The 11,297-nt window shown below is 34.8% G+C and overlaps 1 protein-coding gene across 3 annotated transcripts; it reads right to left on the bottom strand.

Moving 5' to 3' along the window:
• Positions 1-3,264: 3,264 nt before the first annotated feature.
• LOC118800612 (H-2 class II histocompatibility antigen, E-S beta chain-like) lies at positions 3,265-9,859 on the bottom strand. Of its 3 annotated transcripts, none has more exons than XM_036560877.1 (6): positions 9,793-9,859; positions 9,351-9,620; positions 5,018-5,299; positions 3,758-3,871; positions 3,624-3,659; positions 3,265-3,527 (listed from the first exon to the last, which is right to left on the bottom strand). In XM_036560877.1, exons 1-5 carry the CDS (start codon positions 9,842-9,844, stop codon positions 3,649-3,651), a joined length of 729 nt encoding a protein of 242 aa, XP_036416770.1. In that variant the 5' UTR covers positions 9,845-9,859; the 3' UTR covers positions 3,265-3,527; positions 3,624-3,648. The 3 variants fall into 3 exon arrangements, with proteins under 3 accessions (XP_036416770.1, XP_036416771.1, XP_036416769.1); XM_036560878.1 differs by having other exon boundaries at positions 3,637-3,659; XM_036560876.1 differs by lacking the exons at positions 3,265-3,527; positions 3,624-3,659 and having other exon boundaries at positions 3,744-3,871.
• Positions 9,860-11,297: the final 1,438 nt, after the last annotated feature.

Below are 11,297 nucleotides of genomic sequence, written 5' to 3'. Positions count from 1 at the left end.
GGATCTGAAAAGGGGCTGTTAAATGAAAGCCAGATTGTTTAACTATATTGTCATTATTGTAGACAGCCAGCCAACTAATTAATGACTATGATAAGGAGATACAAGCTGCACATCTGCAACATTTGTTTATGTTATGCTATATTCATGTAAGAACACTTATAGCCCTTGGGGTTCAGAGGCCTCTGGGCACTGGCCCGGTCGTTAATCCATCCCTGGCAAAATGTAGTGTCAGTATTATGTTGATGCCTATGTTTATCGGTGTAAGCAAAAGAATAAAGAATATAGTGATGTCTTTATAATTTTGCTGTTTGATAAAATATGGCCTTACAGAAAGAAGTTTTGTTGTATGACGTGGCTGTAACACTGGTTTGACTAACCAGACACTCGAGGATATAAAATAAACTGGAAGGTCTATTAAAAGGAACATAAACCAAAGGAATAGGGTTTACACCAGACCAGGCCAAAAACCACAGCAGCAAAACAAAGCAAAAGTCAAAGTAGAGAAACAAGCAATGGTCAAAACCAAAAAGCCAAACCACAGGTAAACTGGGCCAAAGAGGTTAATCTGAAAAGCGATAACGAGAGACAAAACAAGGACATAACAGGAAACCAGCAAAACATGAGAAAGGCTTGGTCCACACTGATGGAACAGAGGCAATACCTCACAATGTGTCAGAGAAACAAACAGGAATATATACACAGCCAAGCAGATGAACATAATCAGTACTCAGGTGACTGAGATCTGCTGACTGAATGCTGATTGGCTGGTTGAGTCACATGACAAACTGAGGAGTCTTGGAATTGGTATTGGAGTTCATATTGAAGTGTGAGTCCAAGTACTGGGAAGCGTGACAGTGGCATAATGTGCATTGACATGTGGATTTATTTCTCTTGTTTTTGTAAAATGATATTTCTGCCTTAAAGCTTCAAACTTTCAGAACTGCTGTGATTGACGGCTGCAGCTACTAAACAAACACAACTCTGTTTTGGTCCTAGTTTTGGAGAGTTAGCATGAGCCAAATGACACCACAACCACAAGGTGATCAAACCAGTGTGGAAAAGTCCCGACTGAGTTACCAACACTTTCACCAAGTGAACCAATGAAAGAGCAGAAACAGAGCTCCATTATCAGTCTCTGGGGAGAGGATATATAGAAAGCTCAATTGCAAATAATGAGCACAGGGTCTAACATACATGCTTTTGTAGAAGTTGGCCTGCGTATCAGAACACTGGAGCATTCAGGACATGAAGATGTTTTAACATTAGGTCTACTGTTTGTAAAATGATGTTCCCCTAAAACAGAGGTTCTAAATTTCTTGATTCTTATAAACACAGATGACCGTCAAGTATTCAAAGTGATTACCATAAAAGGGGACACACTAGGATCACAATTACGGTGCAAATATTTTAATTATATTTACTCTGTATAGGTAAAACTACAGTTAACCAGGAATCCGAATGCACAGGCATGACAAACCACTCAACTGTTAATCAAGAAACAAAGTTTCTTTATCTGAAAACATTATTGATAAGTAGAAAAAAATGACATTCATGACATATAAAAAAACAAATTATAACATCTTAACTTCTTTTGCTCCAGGGTATATCTTGGTTTGTCCATTTGAATTCACATGACCAAATCTTAAGGCAAATTATTCAGTAACTGCATGAAATAAATGCAATTTTTTTTATTATTATTATTAATTTATATTTTGTAAAAGCTCCCCTCAAATTAACAGAAAATGTGTTTTATGATCATAAACATATTGCTATATGCTTACAATTTACTGCTGAAAGCCAAAAATCTTAGACGCTCTTTGTGTTATTTTATTAAAATAATGTTTACAGAGCAGATCACTGAAGAGACGCCATCTGTTTATAGTTTATAGCCCAGATTTGTGGAAAAATGGGTCGACTTTCAGTAGCGAAAAAATTGTGAGTTCAGCTTCTTTTATTATAAGGGTTTAAAATTACATCACCCATCTATTTGACTGGAAAGAAGACAGTTACAGCTCTATTGACAATAACGTCTTAACCAACTTAATATTACTGTGGGCTATCTTGCCAAATGCTGACAGTTCAGCCGAGAGAAACAGTGTGTTTTGCCACCACAGAAAAACACTTGACAGATCGGAACTTGGTACCTTAGCTCTCTCAAGACTGATTTCAATCAGTACTGACTGAAATGAGCTACAAAAATTTGGAAAACAAATAGACAACCAAGGGAAGGAAGGCTCTGTGGAATGACACACAGACCGTAGGGTAAAGAAGGTGGAAAGACATGCCCAATACACAAATATATGCCACCAAGAGCTAATAGGAATGATGTGGGTATTACTCAACATGGCATTAACCAAACATTTATCAAGTAGAGTACTGAGTACTGAGAAGTCAAAACTAAATTGCAATTAGTTGATTCACCTCGAAGATCCCATTTGAATGTCTGAAATCATCAACATGAAGTTACAAGAAAAGCATGAAAAGTCCAAATCATTTAAACATTCATGCAGTCTACCACATAAATTCACTGGCATAGAATACTTCAACAGCTCAAACACTAAATGTTTAGCCAAAAACATTAGAACATATTCTGCTCAGGACTGTTTCATGTGCTTGGCAACCATCTTTTTTAACATAGGTAAAGGCTAAAACTAGGACTAATACATGGAGTAAACAGTCTGTCATTCATTATAAATGTGCATATATAGTTAGAAAAGAGGAAAACCAATCAGCCCCACTAAATTTTCAACAGTCTTTAAAAACAACCCAATTATTGGCCTGTTTGTGTTTACATGTAAAGTCAACTTAAATAAAAACAGTGAATATAATACATTTAAATAAAAATTCCTTAACTCAAAATATGCTAAAAAAAAATGATCATACTATCTCAAACAAATTTTTGAGTTAGTTTGAATTTTTGAAATTATGAAATGAAATTACTCCAACTTTTTGTAGTATTTAAGTTGTGTTAACTTAATTCTTTCATAAAGATGTGCAGTTAAGTTTTACAGTGCAGGTGCGACTAAAATGTTCAGAGCCCCACTGCGTGTGGTGAAAAATAGTAGGTAATTCAGTCTGTAATGTTTTCAGAGAAGGAGGGCTGACAGAGAGGGGACAATATACAATTTAATAATGACCCTATAATTTTGTTTAATAAAATGCATTCATACTTTAACAACTCAAATGATCAGATTAATTGACTTAAATAGAAGGATATAAACACAGTTCACAAAGAAATAATTAAGAAATGTTTATTTAGAGCAGTAAAAAAATTAAAAACGCAAGAACCAATTCCACTGTAAATGATATACATATGGAGTTACTGATCATAACAGAAACTTACATGTAGTTGTCTTTTAAAATGCAACAGTGAAAACAGCATTAAACCAATAGGGAAGACGTTATGCCAAAAACAAAATAAAATTGAAAACACTAAAGAAGAAAGAAAAGGTAAGAAAAGCTGATCACAGACTCCACTGCTTCATCACTTGAGATCAAAGATGAGTCCTCAATAGCAACACAAGAACCTGCAAGAATTCACATAAATGTGTAAAAGGATTTTCAACAGACAGAAAGTAATGATTTGGGAAAGTATGAATTACAAACAAAAGAGTAAAACATACCCTGTAGTCTTACCCTGACTTAACTTCACAGTATTCCTGTAAAATCAAATTAATAATTGTATGATAAGTCAAATGAATACATTAACGCTACAGATGGATCAATGTCAGTTGAACTCTCTCTTATCTCCACTGACCTGAGGATTTCTTCTTGTAGTAGATGAATCCAGCAGCTGACAGGATGATCCCCAACACCAGCCCTGAAGCTCCGATAGCAATCTTGTTCCTCTCAGACTCAGGAAGCGTAGGATCTTAAAAACATCATAAACACGGTTTCATTGATATAATATATGTTGTAAAAACTGTGAACTGTAATATCATCAAAAACATCATTAGAAATGAGAAGAATTTTTCTCAACTTTATGATACAGCACTGCATTAAAAACAGACATGATTCTCTTGTGGAAATCACTGCATAGCCTCAGAAACACTTCTGAAAAACACTGTTTGTTGTTGCATCTACAAATGCAAGTTAAAACTCTAAAATGCAAAGACAAAATCATATATAAAACAGGATCATTTAAAGCTCATTTAAAATGGACTGAGGTGAAGTGGAAAAGTGTCCTGTGGTCCAACGAATCAACATTTGAATTTCTTTTTGGAAATCATGGACACTGTGTCCTCTGGGCTAAAGACCACTCAGCTTGTTATCAGTGCACAGTTCAAAAGCCAGTATTCATGATGGTATAGGGGGGCATTAGTGCACATGGCATGGGTGACGTGCACATCTGTGAAGGCATCATTAATGCTGAACAATATATGCATTATGGCAACATATGCTGCCATCCAGATGACGTCTTTTTCAGGGAAGGCCTTGATTATTTCAGCAAGACCATGTCAAACCACATTCTGCATGTGTTACAACAGCATTGCTCCATATTAAAAGAGTCTGGCCCACCTGCAGTCCAGATCTGTCACCACCGATAACATTTGGAGGGTTATGAAATGAAAAACATGACAAATGTGCCCCTGAGCTCTTGAGCAGCTGAAATGCTATATCAATCAAGAATGGAAAGCATTTCACTTTCTAAACTACAGCAGTGTCTCCTCAGTTCACAAACACTTACAGAGTGTTGTTAAAAGAAGAGGTGATGAAACACAGTGGTAAACAGGCCCCCGTCCCAACTTTTTTGGAACGTGTTGTTGGCATTAAATGCAAAATGGGCATATATTTTTTTAAAAAATAATAAAATTTCTCAGTTTCAACATTTGATATGTTGTCTTTGTAATATTTGTCTTTAAAAATATGGCTTACATGATTTGCACATCATTGCATTCTATTTTTATTTAGATTGTGCACAGCGTCCCAACTTTTTTGGAAATGGAGTTGTATAATTATTATTATATTATATATAATTAATATTACAATAATATAATAATCAATAATTTATTCTCACCCCAGTTATGGATGATGGGTTCCTTGGAGCTGGTGTGCTCCACCACACAGGAGATCTTCTCTCCAGATGTGGGCGTGTACTCCAGGTGGGAGTGGACCTGGTAGTACCAGTCTCCATCAGCCATCTCCTCAGTGGAAATCACATCAGTGGTCACCTTTTTACCGTCTCTCAGCCAGTACACATCGATGACTGGGGGGTAGAAGTTGTATGCACTGCACATCAGCAGGGCTGGATGACCAGCACTGGCTTGCTGTTCTGACCTGAGCTGGACCACTGGCTTCACTGCAAATAGAAAACAAAGACTTTACCTGTGAATTCATGAAATAATTTTGAAATGTTTTACATAGTGATTGAATATTGATAATGTAAACAATTTTTAAAATGTATTTTATTAAATGTTACTGCCAGGTCCCTTACATGTTTGTATAATAATTATTGTACATCTTTTCTATATCTATTGTACTATCTTTTATGGTGAGGTTGTGTTATTAGTGTCTTATTTAGTTTTTTTATTATTTAATTGGGTGTGCTTTTTCTTTTATTTATTCTATTTCCATCATTTTATTTTGTTCAGCACTTTGGTTAACATTGTCATTTTTAAATGTGCTTTTAAAATAAACTAGACCTGTCTTCACTATAACACTGGGAAATGAAGAACAAATATACTGATAAGAGGAACACCAGTTTGCAATCAGAAACTTCGAGATCCACGGATATAATCTGATATAATGTTTTCAAATGTAATGTTTTCATACCTAATCATTTTGAATATTGATACTGTCTCTGCAAGATAACACAATAAATCGGACGTAAATGTTTACAAAACTTATTTTAGCACAATGTATGCCCTGCAGAGAGCTGTTGCACAAACAAAAAATCAATGATAGTGATACTTTTGTGTATAGAAGTAGTAACCTCTCACTTAAATATATATTTTTTAATTTTTCAGTGTATCTCTTGAAAATACTAGAGATCATTTTGAAACATTACATAAATACTTTAATCTGTATAAACCAGTCAGTCAATTCAGTCACAAATCACATTACAAGTATAAGTACAAGGATATATGGTGCTCTGATGACTATGCAGAGCACTGACAATAAAAAAGGTTCTGTTGTGCAAACTGTGTTTCTGTTGTCTGATCAGAGGTGGTTGCAGTGAGTGAGCACTGCCTGTTTACAGGTTATTGAGACAAATGTAAATATTCAGTGTTATATGGGATAGGTTCTTAGTTTATATTTATCTATATAGTTCTGCTGTGGATCCTCGAGGATCGAGTTGAAGAAATGTCAGCTTAAGCAGAGATAATAAAATGAAGATATTAAAAATAATATCCTACTGCTCTTACAAGAAAAAGAAAGATACATAACTAAAATCTAATTTAGGACAGACAAATAAGGAATTAGAGAATAAGCTGGTGGATATCCCACAGCTGAAACCCAGAACAAATTAAGTAAACACAAATTACAGTACAATGAACTTATGAAAAGAAAACACAATTCTTGATACAATGACTCAAAACTGCAACAAAACTGGAAAATTCCTAAAAAAATTTTTTTAAACGCAAATAAAGAAAAAAAACAACAATCCCAGCAGGACTCAGCAGGAAAAATCAGATAGACACCTGAAGAGGTAAATAATGTTTTAAAAACATCTGTGAGGATTTATACTCATCTGGACACGGTCTGGTAGCAGAAGATATCAGACTCTTTCTTACTAACTAACAGAAGAACAAAAAAATATTCTAGACAAACCAATAAGACCAGATGAGTTTTATAATGCCCTCAACCAGTTGCCTAACAATAAAGCACCAGGGCCTGATGGATTTCCTGCTGAGTTTTATAAGCATTTTTGGACACTACTAGCCCCAATTTCATTAGAATGGTAGAAGAAGTAAGAACAAAATAGGAAATTACCCACTAAAATGCTATTACTGCTATTACTATTTCACTCCATCTAAAACCTAATAAGGACACTACTCTACCCTCAAGGTATCTAACATTATAACTCATCAACACAGATACAAAAACCATTAGCAAGACATTAGCCATTAGATTAGAATCTATTATTCCATCTCTAATACACCCTGATCAAACTGGTTTCATCAAAGGAAGACATTCAGCCAATAACATGTGTAGACTATTTAACCTGATAGAATACACTTCACTCCATAAATTAGAAACCGCTACAATAACACTGGATGCAGGGAAGGCCTCCGACAAAGTAAACTGGAAGTTTCTATTTGCCACATTGCATGCGTTTGGTTTTGGAGAATCAATTATAAAATGAATTAAAATTCTGTATACCACACCCAAGGCTATAGTCAATTCCAATGAAATAATATCACAGAATCTCTCACTGCACAGAGGTACTAGGCAAGGATGCCCACTCTTTCTCATTCTTATTGTCCATTTTTATAAAACCGTTTGTTGCCTCTATTCACCAAAATGCAAATATTATTTTAGCCTGGTTTAAATCTTTAGACTCCATTATCTCCAAATTTTACTGGAAAAGCAAACCACCAAGAATTAAACTGACCATGCTACAAAAATCTAAAATGCATGAAGGCCTCGAAGCTCCTAGTTTTCAATAATATCTCCCTGATAATCAACTGCAAGCACACCTTGGAGAGAAATAGAACAAACCCTAGCTAATGAAATCCAAATCTCAGACTTACTGTTTATTGGCCCAACACCACTCTTGTTTTACAAATCCAATTACAGCTACTATTTTGACAGCTTGGTGGACATTACACACAATCATAAATGTCTCAATAACACCAACTAAATATACACCCATATGGCTTAATCCTGACTTTCCACTCACCAAAAAAATCCCAAACTCACACAAGTGGATAGAAAAGGGTATAATCTTTCAGAATAACAATTTTATATCATTCTCACATCTAACCCAAACATATGGCATTCAAAGTAACCAGTACCTCAAATATTTAACTTAAATCAATTATGTGCTCAAAAATCAAGAAAATCGATCGAACATATGAACTTACCTCCCTAATTTCAGACTTCATTAACATCTCCTCTACAAACAAGCTCCTGTCCAAAATTAATAAGTTAACATCCAAATCAGACTCAACACTATACGTTTCATTGAGAAAATGGGTAGAAGATCTTTTAATTACTCCCAGTGCTGATTTCTGGTCACAGATCCTTAAAACATATTTAACATGACTAATAGTATTAGTCTACACCTCATACAATATAAAATTATTCACAGAATACACTACACTGGACAAAAATTATTTAAAATAAGACTCACAGACTCTGAAATCTGCTCATACTGCTCACTGCTGAATTGGAACTCGAAGAGGACCATCACTCACTGGAAAAACTTACTCATAGATTATATATCAATGGAACATCTTTCAGCCTCTGTCAAAAACAAATCCACTGAACTCAGCTCGACCTGGTCAACATTCACTAACTTTCTACAACAGAAACCTCCTAAACCCAATTAATTCAACTTGTCCTATTCAAGAACAATAACACCCTCTAACAGCTACCAATACTCAATAATAATCCAAACGCTAGACTCTCTTAGTTATCCCATGAACGCCCCACGTGCACACACACACACACACACACACACACACAAACACACATCAAAGAATGGCATTGTAAACAGTTATCTTATATGAATTTTGTATTGCCTTATGTATGAATTTTAAATGTCGAATATGTATACACACTTTTTTTTATCATGTTTGTTCATTTTTTATGTCTTCTTTCAGTATGTTTTATTCTGTTTCCATTGCTGTTGTTGCTGTAGTTGTTTATTTTTCTTTGTCTATGTCCTCCTTCTTGGAAGAACACCAGAATAGATTCATGAAATATGTATTTTTAATAACAAAGTACTATAGGTCCTCCAAAGAGGGGAGTGGTGACGGGTTTTAAAAAATTACATAAAAAAGCTGCTGGTGTTTTCAGACCTCAACATCACCGAATGTGTTTGGGATTATTTGGATCGTGATATCCCTGCATGATTATTAGTTTTTGTGATTCAATAATTTCAAGTTTTTGTAGTTCAATAATGTAACCTTTTTGTATCTTGTTTTTAGGCCTATTGTAATTTTATGTAATTTTACTGTTATTTTCTTTGCATAGTCAAAAGCATTATTTCCATTGTTGTTACAATATTTGTATAGAAATATATGGCACATGTGTGAAAATAGTTATTAATTGTATATGTCCAAATAAAGCATAGTTAATTTTTGAGATTACAGCTTTTATCATTCTTTTAAATGTTTTGTACCCTGTGCTGGCAGATTTTTTGACTGTTTTTATCATCTCCATCTCCGCTTCTAACTGCTTACCTGTTTTATCCAGAATAGCAGAGTAAAAAATTGGTAGATTGTGTTTGCAGTATCTCTCCACTTCACCTTGCATCTGCTGTACATAAGGATCATTGTTCCAGTACTCTGCGTTCTTCACTCCATACTCTCCAAATCCTATAAACTTTCCTACGGTGCTGTTGAACTGAACCCATGGGTCCTTATTAAAATAATAACTCCTAAGGTATTCCACATCTGTCAGATCTGGAGAGCTGGTAATACATTCATCTATCCAAGACAAATAATATCCATCTGGCAATGAAACAGAAAAAAGCAAGTAAATAGTTTAGTCAAAAAAATGACAACCAAACAAATATAAGTTCACTATTGAATAATCTAGTGCTTCATAAACTAGCAAAATGTAAATAAGACAATTAACTATACAGTCTGTATTCCTTTCGAATATGATTAAATATAAATATACCTGTCCTTATAGACAGAGTCAGTACAAGCAGCAGCTGCAGACTCAGCAACATTGTTTCTGTACGTCCAACAACAACTGAGAGAGTTTCAGAGAGTGACTTCCAGATCACACAGACTCTTCAGTTCACTGACCAATCAGAATCAGCTACAGCACTGCATCACAGATAACTAGGCAGAATCAAAATACATTACAGACAAGATAGGTAAAAGTATAGAATTAAGAAGTTCCTAAATTACAAGCCCAAATATTTCTGTGTTTATTTACGTGTGCACTTAGTGTCCAGTTACTGTCATACGCAAATTTCTGGCACTCCCGGTGAAGTTCCATGTTTTGTTGATTTTCTTAGTGACAGAGAACATGTCTGCACATATTAATGCACAATTACTGCTTATTTGCTCAATTTAACATATTAGGGGAAAATAAAACATAAATGTGGCCTGTGCAAACGTTATAGACATTTTGTAGCTTACATTTCTTCCAATATGTTGAACTATGAATTTTGTACTTCAATTTGCAGGAATATGCCAAATTTAAGTTTCTCTGCTCTATAGGATGTGTTAACTTATTTTCACTTTAATTTGTCATTCAATAAATATTTGTTGTATTTTAACCTTCATTGATGTTTTTTGCTATATTAATTATAATCAATAAATTCATGTAGAAAATCATTTGAACTGATTTCCTTTATAAGACAATATAAGTAGTTATCCTGTAGCCTTTAATGTCTGAGTGATATTTGTAAAAGTGGAAACATACCTATATCTGTGTCTGTTGATGTTCTTTAAATGATCATTTCAGGCAAGGGTATTATATAAAATAACTAACTAACTAACTAACTATAAAATAACTCTTACTGTTATAGAATTAATGATTATGTATAATTATAGATAATAATTAAGCAGGTGTGTCCCAGGTTAAGGCCAAAAATCACCATTGTAGAGATGCAGGATCTAAAATATTTAAAATACTGACTTATTCATACTTATTCAGATGTCACCTATAAATCAATGATGCATGTCTTTTTACCTAGCAGTATATCTCATAACACATGGCGCATATCAAGCTCTGGGATATATTAGAGGGTAAGTGACTACAAGAGGGTAGTTGGATGCAGAAGAAAATGTCAAGACTTCAGGACAAATCATTATGGGCAGATGACTGGGTCAGAACATCTCAGAAATAGCAAGGCTTGTAAGGTGCTCTCAGCCAGCAGTGGTGAGTACAACAATGAGAGACAAACCACAAACTGGATTACAGGATGTTGGGCAGCCAAGAATCATTGATGAGCAAAGGCAAAAAAGGTTATACTGTCTGGTCCAACATGACAGAAAGGCTACTTTGGCACAAGTCACAGAACAACAAGTCTTATCAGCCTCACATCTTACAGGATCTACTGTTAATGTCTTGGTGCCAGATACCACAGGACACATTCAGAGGTCTCGTAGAGTCTATGCCTCAGGGGGTTCGAACTGTTTTGGCAACACTCGAAGGATCAACAGCATATT

The sequence above is a fragment of the Colossoma macropomum genome, unplaced genomic scaffold (assembly GCF_904425465.1).
Source record: "Colossoma macropomum unplaced genomic scaffold, Colossoma_macropomum, whole genome shotgun sequence".
NCBI lineage: Eukaryota > Metazoa > Chordata > Actinopteri > Characiformes > Serrasalmidae > Colossoma > Colossoma macropomum.
This window is presented reverse-complemented; position numbering and strand designations above follow the sequence as displayed.